This window comes from Schistocerca piceifrons, chromosome 4, assembly GCF_021461385.2.
Source record: "Schistocerca piceifrons isolate TAMUIC-IGC-003096 chromosome 4, iqSchPice1.1, whole genome shotgun sequence".
NCBI classification, from domain to species: Eukaryota; Metazoa; Arthropoda; class Insecta; order Orthoptera; family Acrididae; genus Schistocerca; species Schistocerca piceifrons.
In genome coordinates, this window is record NC_060141.1 from 576,960,940 (window position 1) to 576,983,100 (window position 22,161).

Genomic DNA, 22,161 nt, shown 5'->3' on the forward strand with positions numbered 1-22,161 from the left:
AAGCTTAATTACAGAGAGATGTCTGGTAACAGGATTTTCAATGTTCTGTGTTAAAAACGGTGCGAATATGCCCACATGCCAAAATTTTTGGAGAGGAAGGCGGAATGAGAATTGAGGCACCCGGTTCCCCACTTTTCTGTGGGAGTCTTTTTAAAGAGGAACAAATTCATCTTTTTTGTGCTCCTAAAAAAACATTTTTATGCTTGTATACTTTTACTTTTCTTAAAATTATTTCTCAGCTCTGCATCAATTTTGCTTTCAAAGTCCCAATTTTACTACTTCTACCTATTTCATAATTCAATCAAATTTCTGGCTGACATGATGAACTCCTGATGAATTATTTCTTAACTGAGGGACTGATGACTTTTCTGTTTAGTTCTTTAACCTCCAGCCAGCTGACAAATCAAATAGAAGATAGGCGTGCATCAAACTCCCTAATTCCTTCTAAAAGAAAATGATTTGAAGTGCAACAACTGCTAGTAATCTGTTAGATATCATGCAATAGAAAATTATTTCATCATCTTTACATAATGAATGCCTACTTCATACTGAGACTTTAGAATGAAGAAAAAAACTTTATTTTGAAGCATTATGATCTTTGAATTTGAGTATATCTTCTCTACAGAAGCTTGAACTGCTTTCCTTTTAGGCAGCACATCACCAACAATTACAATGTTCAGTCTTTACTTGTAGAAGTTGAATCCTGCCATGTGAAATGAAATGCATAAAAACAAGGCAACCATGCTTTATGCACTCTCACGCTTGACTTGTTCATAAAACATAATTTATTGATTTTTGTTTATCAATTCTAAGCCAGACTGGTGTATATTAAAATGTGGACTTTGTGACTGAAATCTATCACTAGCCGAATTGTAATTTTGGATTCACTGAGTACTCAGGTGTCCCGTAAACTAGTTGAATTCAAACAAGAGCCTTCCCCACCACAAGGAGCACAAATCCTCAGTGCCAAGCAAAGGATGTAATGGTCAGCAGGAACTGCCAAGATGTAATTCCCTCACTCCCATGACTGGAAATGTCCAAAACTGGTTAGATGAGGAAAAATATAAAATAATAAATCTTCTGTGTCTTCCATAATTCTTAGCTTAGAATATTGTCTAGCTCTTCTCGTCAGATGTCCACTGTCCTTCATGAAGAGTCGAAACAATTTTTAAGAAAAGTGGTAGAAAATTGTAATTAATGTGTATCTGTCCTCTGAAGGAATCGCTCACCGCATTACCAAAGGCTGATATCATTTTATCTATCTCCTGTATGCACCTTTACAATAAATATTAACAGCTACCATTATAAATGCATAATAATAGCAAGTTTATCCACAGCTGTTCAGCTCCACTAGAGATAGGCACATTACAAAATGCAATTAAAAGCATACACACTGTATCTAATGCTGTCACCTGACATGTTTTCACCAAAACCTGTCTTGTTCTTCCTCTTATAATTTGGAGTTGAAGGAGCTTTCCTGTCTTACTCTTTAATGTCCTGTTTTATCCAACCCTCCCGTTCCATTTCCTGATGAATGAAGGAATTCCAGTTCTGACAAGTAGTGGAAATGATAACATTTTTATGATCCTAATAACCTGCTATTGTATGGTGAGTATTTATATCTATTATTTGTATACGTTGATGTAGCTTAAATTCTGATGCAATTCCCACTGATTTCCATTTGAAATGTTGTGTGATTATTCTGATCAAAGATACCTCCTTCACAACTAAAATGTTGTTCATCCTAAAATGTGTGTCAGAGGAAGCATTTGGAGACAGAAAGACTGTTAACTTGAAAATAAAACTAGTCATGAACATTCCTAAAATAAAATTTAATAAAACATGTCTTCAATTTGGGACAATACCAAATATACACAAATTAGAATAAACAATTTTGCCACTGAAGAAAGTAAAGTGAAAAATGCTTAAAATTAGCTACAGAAGACATTCAAAATGATGAGCTAATTACAAAAAGTTAGAGGTGATTTAAATTTGTGTAATAAGCTTGACCCTGTGCAGATTAGTGAATTATCAGAAATTGTGGAACGCATGTAATAAGCACAAGCACCAGTTACATTCATATAGATGCACTGGACTAATGAATATCAATAACTTATGGATCTCAAAGTAGCTGGTGACCACAGAAACTGTTAATTTCTATTTAAAATTTGTTATGATTGTGCCAAACAGTTAACCACTTTAAGAGATGATGTGGATGTATTTTTTGAGAACAAAGAGAGTTAGAGTTTCGAAAAAAAAAAAAAAAAAAAAAAAAAAAAAAAGTTATGTAGAGTTGATTTAAACTTCCTCAGTGAATGTAAATCTTGAAGTGAACAAACTCCAATATCTTACTAAACAGAGGCCAAGAAAATTATCATTATGACAAAAGAAATAATCACAATAATATAAAAGCAGCATAAAGGACAGAATGCAGAAATTTTTTACTGATGGGAGCACTACGGCAGGAGAACAAATAAGCCAACTAGCTTCAGCCTTAATCTCTTAAATGGCAATATTTCTACTGGGAACATAGGCTGATGTGCACATATTATGCAAAGTACAAGGCAAAATTCACATACAATAATATTGAAATGTTTAAAAAAATTCTTCATTTTCATTACAGGCGTGGAGAGAGGCCTGGAACAGTTCTGCATTCTGTCACTTGAGTTCATTGAGTGAATAAAGATTTAACCTTGAATGTATAGAGTGGGTGGAAATGTGACTTTCAATTAAAAATTATTTATAACTTTATTAACACTTAACTAAGGAAGGAAAAATAATTAGTGAGTGTGGACAAGGGGAAAGAAATGAAAGAGGAAAATGCCTGGTAAAATTTTTCATGGAGCATAATTTAATCTTCACTAACACTTTGTTTAAGAATAATGAAAGAAGGTTGTATACGTAGAAGAGATCTGGAGACACTCGAAGGTGTCAGATTGATTATTTAATATCTGCCAGCTCTGCCAATTTAGGTGGGAGGCTCCTGTTTTTCCATTTTTTCTCCTATGTCCCAATTATTCCATTATTTCTCCATATTTTTAGCTGGTATTTGTCAGACTTAAGACATTTGTTTTGAAAACCTGACATTTCAGTTTTTTGGGGGTACTTGGAAGTCCTTTGCGCATTTGTCACTTTTAATCAATATCCTTATTGATGATTATAAAAATCAGGAAGTTGCTTGTGACTTTTATATCGATTCTTAATTTTTCTCTTTCCCAAGCATTTCATATTATGTACACTCATATTGCTCAGTGGTGCACGTACTGTGTGCTGTTTGGGCTTGTGTTTCTGTGTTGTCATTGTGCTTAAGCGAAGTCACTTATTATTTAACATTTTTTATAATTTGTGTATATTTTCACAGTGGGTGGTTATTAGTGTTGTTTTGTTGCCTGGATCTCTAGAAGGCTTTATTTTTGTGTAAGCAGTTATTTTACGTGTATCTTATTTGTCATATTTGTAGTATTTTATTTTTCATAATGGCAAAAAAATGTAATTCTGTTTTCAGCAAGCAATATTCGGAACAATTTCCCTGCATTTTCAGGTCTGGGAAAGGTCTGCTGTTTGCATTTTGTACTTTTTACTTATGTGACAATTGTATATACATAGTGGAAAAAGCAATTTTCGAAACATGGAAAAAAAAAGAAAAAAAAACTGAGAAAATGTTAACTGTGTGAATAACAATAAAAAACTGGAATTCAGTGTTAAAAATGAAAGTGATAAATGTGGAAAGCTTATTTACATCATTTATTTTAGAACATAATTTGTCAGTCAATTGTGCTGACCATGTGTGTCACCTGAATCGATTACCTGGGCTACATCACAGATAAGGTATATGGAATCAATGTTTTGGGCAGTTCTGGTGTTTTGATTTGTGTTCTTATAGCCATTATACAGCTTTGTGATTACATAGGAAAGGACTCACATAAGTTGTTTTGAGTTTATACTGAAAATGAGCCACAGTTTTTCAATTATGTCCTTGAAGAGCTCAGGAAAATAATGAATTGAGTGAAATGAGACATTGCAGACAAGTGGATGCTGCATCATGATAACACCCCATGTTGCACATCCACTTTCACCATGGAATTTTTGACCTCAAAAGGCATTCCTATTGTTCCACAGTCCCCCCATTCACATTATCTGCGTATTTTTTACTTTTTTCTTTTCCCAAAATTGAAAACTATCTTAAAAGAATGTCATTTTGGGACTCTGGAGAACATTCAAAAGAACATGACCAACATGTTACAGCCCTACCATTTCAAACCTTTCAGTGGTAAATTGTCGGGCATCACATGAGTTGCTCAATTTAATTGATGAAATGTGAAAGGGAATACAAATATATAAAAATGAGACTGAAAATGGCTACTGGACAAAGATAAGTATATAGAAGCATGTATCACTAGGGGAAAGATAAATACTGCCTACAGGAAAAGTAAAGAGGCCTTTGGAGAAAAGAAAGCAACTGTATGAGTATCAAGAGCTCAGATGGGAAACCAGTACTAAGCAAAGAAGGAAAGCTGGAAGTTGGAAGGAGTATATAGAGGGACTGTACAAGGAAGATGAACTTGAAGGCCATATTATAGAAAGGGAAGATGGCATAGATGAAGATAAGATGGGAGATACGATACTGTAAGAAAAATTTGACAGAGCACTCAAAGACATAAGTCTAAACATGGCCCCTGGAGTACACATCCCACCAGGACTACTGATATCCTTAGGAGAGCCAGTCATGAAAAAACTATTCTTTCTAGTGTGTGAGATGTACGAGACAGGCAAAATACCCTTAGACTTGAAGAAAAATGTAATAATCCCAATTCCAAAGAAAGCAGGTGCCGACAGGTGTGAATATTATTGAACTATCTGTTTAATGAGTCATGGTTGCAAAAGACTAACAGGAACACTTTACAGAAGAATGGAAAAGTTGGCAGTAGCTGACATCGGGAAGATCAGTTACTATATTCTGGAGAAAAGTAGCAACATGTGAGGCAATAGTGACACTCTGACTTCTCTTAGAAGAAAGGCAAATCTATACCTATAGTGTTTGTATACTTTGAGAAAACTTTTTATTATGCTGAGCTGAACACACTCTTTGAAATTCTGTAGGCAGAAGGAGTAAAATACAGGGAGCAAAAAGCTTTTTACAACTTGTACAGAAGCTAGTTGACAGTTATGAGAGTCGAGGGACTTTAAAGGGAAGCAGTGACTGTTAAGGGAGTTAACAGGTTTTTAGCCTAACCCTGACATTATATTCACTCTATACATTGAGCAAGCAGCAAAGAAACCCTAAGAAAATTTGGAGAAGCAGTTAAAGTTCTGGGAGAACAAGTAAAAACTTTGAGATTTGCCTGATAACACTGTAATTCTGTCAAAGACAGCAAAGTACTTGGGAAAGCATGTGAACAGAGTGGATAATGCTTTGAAAGAAAATATCAGATGAATATCAACAAAAGCAAAGCAAGTGTAATGGAATGTAGTTGAATTAAATCAGGTGATGGTGAAGGAATTAGTTGAGGAAACACAGTACTTAAAGCAATAGATGCATCTTTTCTTCTCATTCTGTATGGTAAGTCTCCTCTGATCCGTGTTTCTGGGTGACATTCCTGAATTCTACCCCTTTTCCTAGACCTCTCCAGTTCTTTTCCTTCATCCTTCTTTCTTCCCCTTCAACCCTCTGCCTGAGGAAGGAGCCACTGACTCCGAAAGCTTGCAAATTACAACAGTCTTTTATGTGTGTGTTCTGCTGCTGCTTGGCGAGTAGATGTTTTATCTCTCCAATTAAATTATTTTGCCAATAGATGAGTTTTGCTATTTGGGCAGCAAAATAACTGATGATGGCTGAAGAACAGAGGATATAAAATGTAGACCAGCAAGAATGTGTTTCTGAAGAAGAGAAATTTGTTAACATCAAATATTGGTTTAAGTGTTAGGAAGTCTGTTCTGAAGGTATATGTTTGGAGTGTAGCCGTGTATGGAAGTGAAACATGGGCAATAAACAGTTTAGACAAAAAAAGAATAGTGGTTTTTGAAATGTGGTGCTACAGAAGAATGCTGAAGATTAGATGGGTAGATCACATAACTGATGAGGAGGTACTGAATAGAACAAGGAAGAAAAGAAATTTGTGGCACAACTTGACTTAAAGAAGAGATTAGTTGATAGGACACATTGTGATTGATAGGATGTTTTCTGAGATATTAAGGGATCACCAGTTTAGAAATGTATGGATGTGTGAGAGTAAAAATCATAGAGGGAGCTCAAGAAATGAAAACAGTTAGTAAATTCACTAGGGTGTAGGTTGTAGTAGTTATTCAGAGATGAAGGGGCTTGCATAGGATAGAGTAGCATGGAGAGCTGCATCAAATCAGTCTTCCAATTGAAGACGACCAACACCATCAGCACCAGTACCACTACCACTACCACTACCACTACTACCACTACCACTACCACCACCACCACCACCACCACCACCACAACCACAAAAACAACAAAAAAACAGTTTTTATGATGGTGGAATTGTTATACATTGCTAAAATTCCTCGTAAGCACCATCATTATCAACCAGTTTCCAGGAAAAGGTGGGGATGTTTGCAACAGTCTTCCACAAATAATTTAATGGTCATCCACAGTAACTGTTCTTTCGGGAACAGATACTACCATCATATATAGTTAAAATATGGCTTCCCGGCCATTGACCTTGTTGTGCGAACGCACACGCTATGCCCGAACTCGTATGGGACTTGGTAGATTAATCTGCCACGAGTAATGAGTATGATGGGCACACATCTATTAGGCGCACTACGAATGTAGTGGTGTGGACATGTTGGGAATGTGGATCTCACGGGGAGCGTGCAAGGGATAAGTCCCTGCAGATGCACTATGCTCTGTGCCCACATTGGCTCAGATGGATAGAGTGTCTGCCATGTAAGCAGGAGATCCCGGGTTCGAGTCCCAGTCGGGGCACACATTTTCTACATGTCCCCAATGAAGTACATCAACGCCTGTTTGCAGCTAGGGTGTCCATTTAACTATCATTTCATTTCTAGCAAAGCTGCATGGTCATCCACGGTAACTGTTCTTTCGGGAACAGATACTACTGTCATATATAATAAATAATTTATTGGTACATTTTAAAATCTTGCCAGATTTGCAGCTCCATCTCTTCAAGAGTTTTTGATTTTATATGATAATCTTCCTCCTCATTTGCTCACCTCCAGAAGTTGCAGGGCATTAGATCAGGACTCTTTGTAGGCCAATCAAGGGGGCCACAATGTCCCCACCAGCATCCTGGAAAATGGATATCAAGCCATACACAGACAGCTCTTATGAAGTGAGTTGGAGACCCGTAAAGAATAGGTCATTGTAATTGTCCCATGTGGATACAGTACCCTTAACATAATCTTCAAGAATATCAAGGTACCATTCAGCATTTATTATGCCCCAAATGAGATGTGGACCTACAACTTATGCAAAGGTATTGCTGCACAACACTGTGATCTTTGGGTGATGTTGGCTCTTTTTTTCAAATACCACCCTTGAATCCTCTGTTACTAAGTAATATCAATGGTGCTGGTTAACATACCTATCCACTTGAAACACAGTTTCATCTGACCGCAGGACATAATCAAATATATTGGACCATTGCATTGTTCATCAGAAGGAAGTAGCATCTCCCAATATGCCACCTGATATTCAGTCTTTTGGCAATATTCGTGGCAGTCATATGATTCCTCAAAACAATTTGAATTGTGTGTTGGGTCAAACCACTTTCAGGAGATGCCTGTCTTTGTGATTCCTGAGGACTTTTGAGTGAACATTTCCTGAAGCACTTGCACATTTTCTGACATTCTGGACGCTGAAGGGTGTTCATTAGCTTTGAGTGGTAATTCCTTACGGTCTTTGCCACCATCTCTGTAATTTGTGGTGTAGTGATATGCAGCACTGATGGTTAGGAAGTTGTAAGCTTCATCTCGGTGAGCTCATGCTCTACAGACAGCTTTCCCCTGCTGGGAAGTTGCAATCTGTCGTCTTTATACCTGCCTGTTGCAGCCCCAGTCACATGCATGTACACTTTTCACACTGTTCAAATCGCACACCGACCTGTGAATTACTTTAGTAATTTCCTGTTTATCAGTCACCTTGAATTTTCATATAGCCTTTTAAAACAACTGTAGTTAATTACTGTATGAGTTTCAGCTATATATTAGAAATATTTTCAAAAATATTCAAAATTACCTAAAACTTAAACTTGTTAACTCTTCATTACAAGCAACATCCTGACACATTAATATGTTATTGTAATACATCAGAAGATAAATTGAACACACTGATGCTACATAGTTAGTTAATAGCTTTTTGTTTGTAATAGTATAAGTTACGTAATGATGTGTCATATTAATCTTTGAACTTGTTAATAATTAAAGAGCATGAGAAGTATATTGCATAAAAACAGCAGGGAGCATACATGGTATGATATGCTCAATGTAAAGTAGCCAGTTTAAGGACTGTACAAGCAAGATTTTTACTCCTGTCCTTAAGACTAGCATAGATGAAATTATCTGCAGTTTATATGCTTTTGGAAAAGTACTAACAAGGAGTTGGATCGAAATTTGGAACCATCCTACGGTGATGAAGATGAGGTTCCCAGGTACCACATCAAGAATTTGAATTTCACTTTATTAACTTGTTTAAATGTAATTTTGTAATTATTCTAATCCTTTGTCATGTGATTTTAATCATTATATTAACTATTTCATTGCAAGGTCAACTGCGGTTCTCCCTTAGCTCTCAGGGAAAGGAAAGAATATGGTGTAGCCACATGTTTTTCTTTCCAGAAAATGATTCTTAAGTCAGTATTATGAAGGTTTTAACAGGGTTGGAACTGTAAGTTTTTTATGGGTACTTAAAAATCCCATTTGTCTTCAAAAAATATTAAAAATACACCATACCACCATGTCATGCACCCTCCTCTGCACAAACTATCTTAGAGGCAACCTTGTTTCATTTGTTCTTATTTTGTCTTCCAATTATCATTTTTTCATTTGGAATTTTTGTGCTTCTGATTTTAATTTGTTTTATGTACTATTGTTTATTTAATTCCTTCTGTTATGATTTTTTTTTTCATTCACGTTATTGCATTCATTATTTCTATTTGTCTCATTGCCTGAATTTCACTTTATTTATGATTCCTTCTTTCATTTAAATCTTCATATTGCATTATTTTGTCCATAGTGCAACAAGAATTTATGTTTTAAATGTTTGAATGACAGTTACCATCTAACAAAATGTACATCTTGTAACTAAAAATACTTTTTTGGCATCATTGCACAGCCAATATAAATAGATTAATTTGTCTTTTGTTTAACTGATAGATCAGCACTTTCAAAAATTTAAATATTATTGTTGTTGTTGTTGTGGTCTTCAGTCCTGAGACTGGTTTGATGCAGCTCTCCATGCTACTCTATCCTGTGCAAGCCTCTTCATCTCCCAGTACCTACTGCAACCTACATCCTTCTGAATCTGCTTAGTGTATTCATCTCTTGGTCTCCCTCTACGATTTTTACCCTCCACGCTGCCCTCCAATACTAAATTGGTGATCCCTTGATGCCTCAGAACATGTCCTACCAACCGATCCCTTCTTCTGGTCAAGTTGTGCCACAAACTTCTCTTCTCCCCAATCCTATTCCATACTTCCTCATTAGTTATGTGGTCTACCCATCTAATCTTCAGCATTCTTCTGTAGCACCACATTTCGCTTTCCTTGCCATTGCCAGTCTACATTTTATATCCTCTCTACTTCGACCATCATCAGTTATTTTGCTCCCCAAATAGCAAAACTCCTTTACTACTTTAAGTGTCTCATTTCCTAATCTAATTCCCTCAGCATCACCCGACTTAATTCGACTACATTCCATTATCCTCGTTTTGCTTTTGTTGATGTTCATCTTATATTCTCCTTTCAAGACACAGTCCATTCCATTCAACTGCTCTTCCAAGTCCTGTACTGTCTCTGACAGAATTACAATGTCATCGGCGAACCTCAAAGCTTTTATTTCTTCTCCATGGATTTTAATACCTACTCCGAATTTTTCTTTTGTTTCCTTTACTGCTTGCTCAATATACAGATTGAATAACATCGGGGAGAGACTACAACCCTGTCTTACTCCCTTCCCAACCACAGCTTCCCTTTCATGTCCCTCGACTCTTATAACAGCCATCTGGTTTCTGTACAAATTGTAAATAGCCTGCCGCTCCCTGTATTTTGCCCCTGCCACCTTTAGAGTTTGAAAGAGAGTATTCCAGTCAACATTGTCAAAAGCTTTCTCTAAGTCTACAAATGCTAGAAATGTAGGTTTGCCTTTCCTTAATCTTTCTTCTAAGATAAGTCGTAAGGTCAGTATTGCCTCACGTGTTCCAGTGTTTCTACGTAATCCAAACTGATCTTCCCCGAGGTCGGCTTCTACTAGTTTTTCCATTCGTCTGTAAAGAATTCGTGTTAGTATTTTGCAGCTGTGGCTTATTAAACTGATTGTTCGGTAATTTTCACATCTGTCAACACCTGCTTTCTTTGGGATTGGAATTATTATATTCTTCTTGAAGTCTGAGGGTATTTCGCCTGTTTCATACATCTTGCTCACCAGATGGTAGAGGTTTGTCAGGACTGGCTCTTCCAAGGCCGTTAGTAGTTCCAATGGAATGTTGTCTACTCCCGGGGCCTTGTTTCGACTCATGTCTTTCAGAGCTGTGTCAAACTCTTCACGGAGTATCGTATCTCCCATTTCATCTTCATCTACATCCTCTTGTAGGTAAAGCAAAATAATTAAAATCACATGCACAAAGATTCCAATCATTCTTTTTTCGAGACAAAGTAAGAGTGAATAAAATAGTTAATAATATGGTTAAAATTATGTGATAAAGGATTACAAATTTAAAAATTTTCATTTAAACCCATTAAGTGAATAAAAATAATGATCAAAACCATTCCAATAAATATTTAAAAATTTTATAGGACATAATGATATTCGAACTCACAACCTTCACTACATCAGGAACATACCTTAACTGCTATGCCATAGTATCACTTTGTCCCCAGTCATCCTATTAAGGCTGTATATAGTATATCACACAAAATTCCTGATTCTCCTGCCCCCCTCCTCTTGTCGACTACTTGCAAATGAGGTCCACCAGGGTGAATGGCTATAAAGTGTGATAGCTGGAACTTTAATCTACATCACCATACTGATGATCTCAAAAATATTATTCTACCCCTGGGGACCTCTCCTTGTAAGTTTGGAAAATGAGTAAAGTAAATTTATAGTTGGGACTGGTCAAGGAGGGAAATTACCATTCTGACAGCAAAAGACTATGAAGCTGATTAGATACAGTATGATCCAGCCAATCAGATTGATAACTATGGCATGTTCTAGAAGGGAGAGAGATATGTACAAGCTTATCTTGAGGAGTTGTAATTCAGCTTTAGTAGCATGAAGGCTTAAGTTTCAGTATTGTCATAATTTTGTAAAAGTGTTTGATTTGCTTATGCTGAAAAGTTGACCTGTTCATAAAATGGTAAGAGCAGATGTAAACAATGTTTCTGGAAGTATTTGAGAGTTGAAGAAACTTTTGTGACTTTCTTTTGATAGGCTGTAGAATTCCGTGTGGCAGGCTATGCAGTCAAAGTTGTTTAATTCCAGTTCACTGAACATTAGTGACCAAGTATACTAAACCTAATAATCATCATGTGAACTTTCAAACTCTTTAGTGGCTTTTAAAATTTGTGATTCTTGAGACAGCAGATTGTGAAGTTCATATATGCTGGCCACTTACAAACTATGAGGGATTATATGTTTTTACTTCAAGAACTGTGTGTGAGAGCAGATTGGTGGCAACATGTGTATCATTAAAACTGAAATATATAGTTTTATTTAGTACCTCAGCCAGACATGATATAACAAATCCTCTTTGCAGCAGGAAACAACTTGTTTTATGCAGCCTGTCTTTTAAAATGATTTTTCAGGTAGAACAACACACGCACACACACACACACACACACACACACACACACACACACACACACCACTGTAGGGCAATATGTGGTTTTAAGCTGAGTGAGTGAAGATCCAATAGTCAGATTGTAACTTGTACTATGGGCCACCATACTTCATATCAGCATGCCAGCTGAACCTACCAAGTGAGGTTAGACGTTGCGCCATGGTCCACCACTGATACCTGCAATGAAATAAATACTACATAATAAAGTCTACCATTAGAAGAAACAAATAATTTTCATGAAACAAAATTGTTTAAAAATGTAATATAATTGAATGGATAAAAAAATCTCCTCACCAAACAACAGCAGTAGAAAATGCACGCAAAGGATATTGTGTAAGCTTTTGGAGCAAGCGGCTGCTTCTTTTGACATGAGGGTTGAAGGGAAAGGAACAGGGATGAAGGAAAAATACGGGCCCAGAACACTGGGTCAGGGGGTATTATCAGATCAGATCAGATGAGAAGGAAAGACAGGATTTGAAAACCTGAGTGCTCAAAGGTGGAAGATAGGTTGATAAGCAAGACAGAGAAAAGCAATATGCAAGAATCATTTAAGAGTGGAAAACTAAGTGCATTATACATGGTAGACCCTTTAATGATGTTTTCTTTAGTAATATTTGTCTTGCTTACTATCCTGTCTTCCACTTTTGAGCTCACAGATTTTAGAATCTCATCCAGTAAGTCTTCCCTGACCCAGGGATCAGGGCTACTTTTTCATAACTCTCCCCATTTCCTAAACCTAGCCAGTATTTTTTCTCCTCCCTTCTTAGTTTCCCTTCAACCCTTCCGCAAGAGGAAATCGTGCAAATTTCCATATATTCTACTTGTTTTCTCCTGCCGCCACTTGGTGAGTATATTTTTTTATCTATCCAGTTCTATCATTTTTTTAAACATGATTATTAATACAGGCAGAAACATTTTTCAATAGGGAGTTGATTCATGCCCACCCTGTTGGCAGTGGAGAAGATAGTAACTATTATTAGTCTGTGTATGTATTTAATTTTCAAGAATGCGTAGTTGTTCACTAACAAAAAGCGCGAGCTTCAGAAGTTGACAGAAATGCTGGTCTATCAGCGTTCACTATCATCAAAAGAAGTGGGTAATACTGTTCATTTATTTGCTTTCTTTTGCTAGATAAAGGAACACCTAGCTCATAACACTAGCTTTTGTACCACATTTTGTTTGTTCCTATGCCTACTGCTGCCAAGCAACCAGAAATTTTATGTACTCTTTCTAGAATGTGGATAAATGACTGTTAACAAAACAGAAGCCTTTGCCTTTGAGTGTACATGAGCATTCTTGAAGCAGCTACTTGAATCTCATGCTGCTATCGAGGATCTAGAAATACAGCACTGCTTTAATTGCAGTCCATTCATCAGTTGTCCTGGTAAAGTGTCTGGTGGTGGTGGTGGTGGTGGTGGTGATTATAAATGGCAAGGCCATCAGTGAACTTGTGTGAATGATATAGAGATGAGCGTGGTGAGACTCTACTAAAAAACAATAATAAATTGGAAAACCAAGTTGCATTCATACAAAGAATTGAAAGGGCAACAATAAGATGAGCATAAAAAAAACTAACTAAATAAAACCAAGGATAAATACCAGAACCTACAGGGTTAAAGGAGGACAGGGTACAGTGTCTGGATGACTGCTTAAAAATAATGGGTGACCGAGCCACTCAATGATGCATTAAAATCATACCCAATATTCTGGGAAGAATTCCAAACATCACACAGAATCTTAAAACACAAACCACACTCACCTCATTATCAGTTAAAATAAAAGCAAATCATGTGGGAGAACCAAATCAGCTCTCAGTTGTTTAATTCCAGTTTGCTGAACATTAGTGACCAAGTATACTACATTACATTTATACCAGTTAATCAAGTGAAATTCAAATTCTTGATGTGGTACCTGGGAACCTCATCTACATCACTGGATGATGGTTCCAAATTTCGATCCAACTCCTTGTTAGTATTTTTCCAAAAGCAAATAAACTGCAGATAATTTCATCTTTGCTAGTCTTAAGGACAGGAGTAAAGATCTTGCTTGTACAGTCCTTAAACTGGCTACTTAGCATTGAGCATATACCACGTATGCTCCCTGCTGTTTTTACGCAGTATACTTCGCATGCTGTTTACTTATTAACAAGTTCAATGATTCATATGATACACACACATCTCAATCACACAAAATCTTAAAACACAAACCACACTCACCTCATTATCAGTTAAAATAAAAGCAAACCATGTGGGAGAACCAAATCAGCTCTCAGGTTGTCATATAAAACACACACTATTAAAATATGTCGTATTGAAAGCTGTGTCCCACATGGGCAACGTCTTCAGCTTGTCATGGTCAGAACAAAGTAAGTCATGGTCGTGCTGAAGGTTTTACAGAAAGCAGCTTATTATTGCTCACTTCCAGCCACTAAGCCTTCCACCAGCTCATTGGCTTCTTGGTCACAGATGAGGGGACTGTACAGCAAGCAGAAGATGGAAGGGAGGAAGCTGCCTCGGTAGCCGCATCAGTAAGTTCATTTTCCTGGACGCCTATGTGCCCTGGAATCCAGCTGAAAAATATTTCCGTGTCCTGCCTTTGCAAGAGAAGGAGGGTATTCTGCACTTCCTGCACCACCTAATTCTGTTGGATATGTGTGGCCAATAGAGACACTATGAGAGTCTAAGCAGATGAGGAATTTCTTGCCATAATGCCACCTCATCTGCTCCAGTAAGCTAGGGGGATCTACTCAAGCCCTGACTTTGGACCTTAATGCCCTCACCTGTAGCAATTCAGAGCTTGCCCCCACCTGTAGCAATTCAGAGCTCTCCTTCTCACAGATCCTGAATGGCCTCATTGCCCATGAACGGTGACAGAACAGCTGTTGCAACTGCAGCTTTGTAACAGATATAGACACTAGCAATTTTGGAATGGACAAAGGCCTGTATGCATGGCGTACCACGAGTAGATGACCTCGAATAAATGGCGGAGTCTCACCAGGCTCTGCACGCAGGCTAGCAACTGGACTTACGCAATAATGCCCTGTTGACAGCCTAAAGGCCTTGTGGTAAACTGCATCCAGCATTTGGAAGTGTGAAGGCCTTGCTAATCCATAAACCGGCATCTGTATTCCAGATGGGGTTGCACAAAGGAATTACAAAGTTGGCGCAGATGTATCCTGTCAGCTCCCCATGACCTATGACTGATGCATTTGAGGATGTTTAAAGAACTTTTAGTTCTTTAAGGTGTGGCGACCATGTTAGTTTCTCATCACTAGTGAGGTCCAAATATTTCATCTTTTTCTTAATAGTGAGAATAGTATGCCCCAGTTTTAAAACAGGTAAATTAAAAGGAGAGTGGGAGTGATTGAAATCAACATAGTTTTCTCCAAAGAGAATTAAAAATGTGTGATGTTAGATGAATTGTCAAATGCAATTGCCAAGTAGCCACTGCAAGGTTGGAGAATGCACAGAAGATGGTGAAGTCGTTCACAAACAAGGAACACAGTGTGGGGTGCCATATTGTGGATGTAGTACTGTTGATCACAATGGCAGATGCCTTGACACTTAGAATATTCCCTTGATTGACATCAGTCTCCTGCTTAAAACGGGCCTAAAATGGCCAGACAGCACATTCCCAACCTTATGTCAAAAATTACTGTCTGATAGGAAAGTGGGTAGACGTCCATGGAACCCTTGCTAACAAAGTTGCAACAAAATATTATGCCTCCAGGTAGTATCGTAGGCCTTTCCCAAACTGAAGAAGATACTGATAAGGTGTTGCTTATGGAGGAAAGCTTGCTGAATTGCTGCTTCGAGTGTGGAGTGATATATCCTGAACTCACACTGGGTGCCAGCTGACCATATGCTCCAGTGTCTTTCCTAACCAGCTTGTTACATTAATGCTATGATAACTACTGGGGTTAGTTCGATCCTTCCCTGGTTTTAAAATCAGGATTAAAACAGATGCTTTCCATGAGTTGCATAATTCTCCTGTCATGCAAATTTCATTGAAGAGCTGAATGAGTAGTCCAGTTGTTTCAACATACCATACGTTATCACGTCATGGCCATGTGTAGTGTCATGAGCACCTGACAATTCAGAATCCAACTCCCAAAGAGAGAAAGGCATGTTGTATTTCTCAGTGTTGGTGGGACAAAAAGCAAAACCGACCCTATCTCTTATCTCCTGATAATGACAGAAAGCTGGAATCCTGGCTAGATTTGGCGTAACAGCTGCTTTTGGCAGTCATGAGTTCTACCTTGAGATCCCCCTGATGGCTTCCCACACTTTACCTGCGGATATGGACCTACTGATAGAGTTCAGTAACTCTGACCAAGACCTCTGCTTACTCCTGCATTATGCTCCTCACCTTTGTCTGCTCCATTCGAAAAGTTGAAAGATTCACATCTGTAGCCCACCGACTGAATGGTCAGTAGCCACCCTGCTGTCTCTGGTTGCAGAACAACTTATTCCACAAAGGGACAGGCTGCCTCGTAGATGTTCCCATTGACATCAGGCTGGATGCATCAGTAGCATGATGGATATTGGCCATAACATGGTCCACCTAGTTCTTGATGCCGTCACTGCTCAAAAACAGCTAACTACCTGTAAAGCATTCAGTTAACTTTCTGAGTAGCTATCTTGGTGCCTTCCTTTTGGGATCTGCTCCATTAGACAAATAGATCCAGATAGGGTAGCGCTTGCTACCATGAAGGTCATTGTGCTCTCCCCATTGAGCAGTGTCTACAAGGACAGGCAAGCAGAAGGGAGGGGCCTGTAGTGGTGCTAAAATGCATAGTTTGACCAATGTTTATCATTAATTCCTGTCATATCCTCACTTGTCAGACCCCTGGGCAAGTGCTGTTAGAACACTATAAACAGAAATGGATGGGGTAGAAAATCAAGATGATGTGTAAAGACTTCACTGTCAATGGGCTCATGAGACTGAAGATACACAGAGCCACTATCCAAACAGTGACTGCTTTTAGTGTTGTTGTTAATGGCGGAGGTGAGGAGTGTAATGTGTCCTTCACGAACACTGCTCAACCCCCCCCCCCCCCTCCCCCCATTCTTCCTCCCTCTCACCAGTAAGGTTGTATTTTCTGTGGAGGTGACAGCCTCCAAGTATGTGTATGTCAATCTGTTGAAAATGAGTCTCTTGGAGATGGAGGCCAACTGGTCTGTTCTGTATGAGGAGTCTCAGTCTCTCCAGATGAGTCTTGTATCCATTCATATTCCACTGGAGTACTGCGAGCCATTTCAGTGGTGTGGTTTTGATGTATTCCTGTCCTTGCGCCAGGGCTGATGAGGCACTTGTAGAGTGAGGGGGATTGGAGGGACTGCCTGGGTCTGGTGACGAGACATCACAATCCACGATGTCCTCCTCCTCGGTCAAATATGTCGAACAACTTCTAATGGCATCCGGGAAAACTTTTGACCCGAATGTCATGACCATTTCCCTTCAAGGATGATGATCACTATGAATATGTTGCTGGTCTCTTCTGTCATAGCTGCCTGGAACGCTATGTCTTTGCTCACTTCACTTTGGCATGTACAGGTTCTGGTGGTGGATATGGTGTGCTGGACATCATCTGAATTGAAGTGTCCCGCTTGGGAAGAGGTTTCTGTGCCACGGAAGCATACAAAGTGGCAAACATAGGGAGTTTTGTCACCTTGTATTCTTTTTCAGCTTCTACATGGGGAGCATCTTCTTGGTCACTTTATTTCCTAAATTTTGAATTCCTTAGCAAAAATAAGTGAGTGTCGGCTCTAGATGGGAGGCTCCCAGAGTAGTTAACACATGTTGCTGGGGTTGCCAGTCAGTCTCAGAGTCCTGGGCTGCCTCTCCATACTTTCCACTGGTCACTTCTCTTCTGTAACTCAGCATTGTCTGGCCAAAATGCTAGAATTCGTAGCACCAGAAAGGGTTAAGTGTGTATGCCTAACCCTCATCAATAACATGTACAGGCAGTGTTGGAGAATTGTAGGTCACAAGGAAGGTGACGGTCTTCTAAATTTTTCCATTATTCCTCTATCCATGTAGTGCCCATTCTTGTTTAAGTTCTATGATGTCTGTGCCCCTAATATAATGTGAGTTGAGGGATTTATGCAACTCAGCAATTACGTTATAGTCAACTAACTTCGTAAGAAGTTCCACCTGCTTTGCCCCGTTAGTGTCAACCAGTAAGGAACCAATTTTGGAACTGCTTAATAGACATTAAGGTACCAGCAAGCTCCATTACTGAATACAGTTGATTATGTAATGGACTCACCTCCCTTATTCAGATGGTACACTCATCACACTGGGAGTTGAAGCATTTAATTTGAAGTGTAACACCTTGGTCCCATGAGCAGCTAGCGGCAAATAAGCAGACACCAAGACAGAGCCCCATTTCCCCAAGTACGCCTGACATGAATGAGGTGTGGCAGGTCCCCAAAGGACACCTGCTAAAGACTGTTCCACCTTGACAGCCATGCATCTCATTGCTGCACAGCACACCTTAAGGTTGAAGGGTCTCCTAGAGAGGTTTGCACATCCTCGTGACCCAGTTGGTTAGCCAAGATCACTGGCCTCTGTGAAGCACAATGCTCCACTGCCATGCCACACAGTCATCAGTGGAGCATGCCGAGAAGTTACAGTGACAGACGACTGGTGTTGCGCACCAATTCACAGCTTGGCAATCCCAGGGTCGCCTGTATCCAGCAAACAAATGCTGTGGCCCTGGGGGCAGATGGCATGCGGAAGACAAAGACTGTACATATGATATCAAAAAATAGATAAAATGAGTTGGGAAAAATAACATGAAATAAGGTCTTAACACATCGACTGCCAAACACATTGTGATGAATGTTTCACTGCCAGGCTGATGGGTGCACAGCATCAAGTGTGGGGCTCTGCTGCAGCTGCTGGTGGCCTTGTGGCAGTCAACGTGTTAAATAATGCTAGAAACACAAAGAAAGCAGAGCAGAAAAAGAAGTAAAATTTGATAAGAATAACGGTAACAATTTGTAACAGACCTTTAACTTGCAGTGATCTTCATCTGATCAGAAGCTTTGCTGTAAATAATGACATTACAAACAGTTTCAGACTTCACCATAAGAAAAAACTGTTTGCTGCTTCAAAAAAGAAAAATAAGTGTGTCAACACTGATCAAATAGCTATACATATTTTTATTATTTTCTTTCAGAATCAGCAGTGGACAGTACATATGGAAAACTTAGTTTCTTAAGTGAAATTATTGTAGTTTTTATGTTGTAAATACCACTAAGTGTGGAAAATATGATGTGGTAACTGAAGTAACAAAGCAATATGCAAGTGATCATCATACAAATAGGTAAATTTCCCTTCTCCAAGCAGCAACAGTAATATGCCGTCACTTAGAGAAAGTAAAGGAGAGTCCTGATATGAGATTTAATAAAGCAGGAGAGTTCTTATGTATGTAACATTTGTCAGTCCCTTGCTGTGATACTGAAACTCTTCTGTATGATTCCTTACAGATATGGAAGCATCCATAGGTATCTTAACTTCTGAAGTTTCAGAAGGAATAGGGTCAGAGTTTTGTTTCATGAAGCTGTAATACATTTATGCAGCTGCCGCTGAGTCATCACAGCACCTAAAAGTGATGACAGCACATCTTGTATTTCCTATTAGTACTAGCTCAGTGCACTGAGTGTTCTTGCCATTCTACTTTTTCTTTGTGAATAGAAAGTAAAGGTCATTACTGCACCATTTTGTTTACTTGACATCTTTGTGGTGTTGTTTGTTTTCCATGACCAAAGAAGACATCATGGTCAGTGCTTTTTCTCTAATAAAGAAATAAACACAGCATACACAGTGCTCTAAATTACATTCTAAAAATATCTTCGAGTGATATGTACTGAATGTACTGTATTAGAGGATGTATAAATTTTAACTGAGAATGTTTTAAACTGTAATTGTACATCTGAAAATAAAATTTGTGTCACTATCCCATATGCTTTCTCGCATAATCATCCTACCCTTTTAGTACTAGTAGCCTACGACTCCGTGCAATGAAGATATCAACAACAAGCAAATATGTGGTAAGGTACTGATTCTCTCTCTCTCTCTCTCTCTCTCTCTCTCTCTCTCTCTCTCTGCTGCAAAGTTTGTTTCCATGTAGTTGTTACACAGAAAGCGGCCAGCTTGACCAAGGCCATTTCATGCTTAACTAGTTTCACAATAATGTATTTTGCATGGTTTTTAACAGTGCTTGTCCTCACTTGTTGCTTAGCAGCAGTTTCGAAGTGCACCCTTTTGTCTGTTCAGAAAGCTGATCGCTCATTGCTTTATTACTTGCAGTTGAAATGAAATTTGTATAAAAATAATTTAAATTCTGTTTTGCTTTGGCTGTTAAATTGCTATCAATAAAATACTGTACATAAACCCTTGTTAATTGCAATGAGAAAAAGAAAACATTCACATGTAGCAACCCTATTAGAGTGAATCTGCAATTCGACATGGTGTCATTATTAAAATCATAAAGAAGCTTGTTTACTGAGTGGAAAATAATAATGTATGAAAGTGAAGAGGAAGAGGAAGAAGACTACTACTCAGCAAACTGAAGTGGCAAGGTGGCCACAGTAGCAGCACCACCATGTTTACACCTGAGAAGCAGGGAGGGTAGGTAGAAAGAGCATACATTCCAGTACTCTTATAAGTGGAGCGCTGCAAGACTACCACTGAATGATGTGCCCATTTAGAACAATAACAAGCAGAATGTACAATATTTCTGACATTAGCTGCTCGAAACACTTCAATGGCAGTATCTGTAAGACTGCCTTCCCCCATCATGTCGCTATTTTCCACTTCAGTGACTTGATTCACAGTCTGCTGTTTCAGTTGTGAATGATAATGCCACTCTGTTCAAATCTATACTGAATGATTTTATTATATTTTCAGTTTCCCCATCTGTCACAGTATCTCACCTCCAGTTGTCATCACGCACTTTTTCTGGCGTGGTACGCAGCCCTTCAAGTCGTCTAATGCCACAACACTAAAAACCTAATACCATAAAAACAAAAGCCATTTCACCAGGTGGGCTATAATCTGATTCCCAAATATTGAGGACAGGAGTGGGGGGTCGCGCAGGTTGAGGCATGGGCAAGGATTACATTGTTGCTGGTTCCAAGCTACAATTGCCGTATGTGCATACGTGGGCTCACCACTTGAAGAAAGCTTTCTTACAACAATATCTATGCAATTACAGAGACATTACAGCTAAGCAAGTGGATTTATAACCATATTGCAATGTGTTGTATGTCTCTTTTTCATACTTACAAAGCACTGGAATAAGTGTAAGTCAAACTAAGTGTCAAAGATTTCTACGACTAGCTGAAGACTGAATGCGAATGTTGGGTTTGAGGTCTCACATATGAGTGCAGACCAAGTCATACTTCAGGGTTCTAAAATGCAGCCGTGAATTAGCATGCAAATATTTTTTGAAGTCTCAGGTTAGTACTTGTATGCTCTGAAATACTGGTGGATAAGTGCTGTTCCAATAAAAGAAACAGTTCAATGTGATTTTTAACTCATTGTGATTGAAGGTTTGTGCTTTTGTTTGTAATGAACACTTGCAGGTCAGGTTGATCATATTGAGATGGTTGCATAATGTCTGGGCCAATACAGCTCTCTGATTTGCTTCCAAACAGGTCACTTCCTAGTCTGTTGCATATTCATCCGGACACTTAGAAGTGGTAATTTGAGGATAGCAGTCATCATATGTTGCTCTTGACTTTGAGTGATGACTATGAGGCATATCTTAAGAGTTTTGTTTCCCACAATAATGGTTGAATGTTCAAATAACTTAACAGTGATGTACACAAGTACAGCGGGCAACTTCCACACTTAGCAGTACTGCCCCTTTGCAACAGGAGACACAGTGAGGTCTAATACCCACCATTTGAAAGAGCATTCTTTTTCTCTCTACAAAATACTAGATTACCAAGCTTTCTTTGTTCCTGGAATGTCTTAATCACTTTCTCATACTTATTTTTCCCTGATAGGTCTACAATCATTCAGTAAAGTTTCTCAAGCTAATTGATGTTTTGGACCAATATAAAATGTATGATTTTCTGAACTTGTTGTCATATGTATTGAAA

The 22,161-nt window shown here is 38.5% G+C and overlaps 1 protein-coding gene across 4 annotated transcripts in view; it reads left to right on the forward strand.

Moving 5' to 3' along the window:
* LOC124795100 overlaps positions 1-22,161 on the forward strand; it is a 145,859-nt gene that overhangs the window by 119,712 nt on the left and 3,986 nt on the right. The window contains exon 8 of one of the 4 annotated variants that reach the window (XM_047258939.1): positions 19,540-19,904. The exons of the other annotated variants lie outside the window; for them this stretch is intronic. Coding sequence (XP_047114895.1) covers positions 19,540-19,557 — 18 coding nt within the window. The 3' untranslated portion in view covers positions 19,558-19,904. Of the gene's footprint in view, positions 1-19,539; positions 19,905-22,161 lie in introns of those variants that run through there. 4 annotated transcript variants of the gene reach the window in all.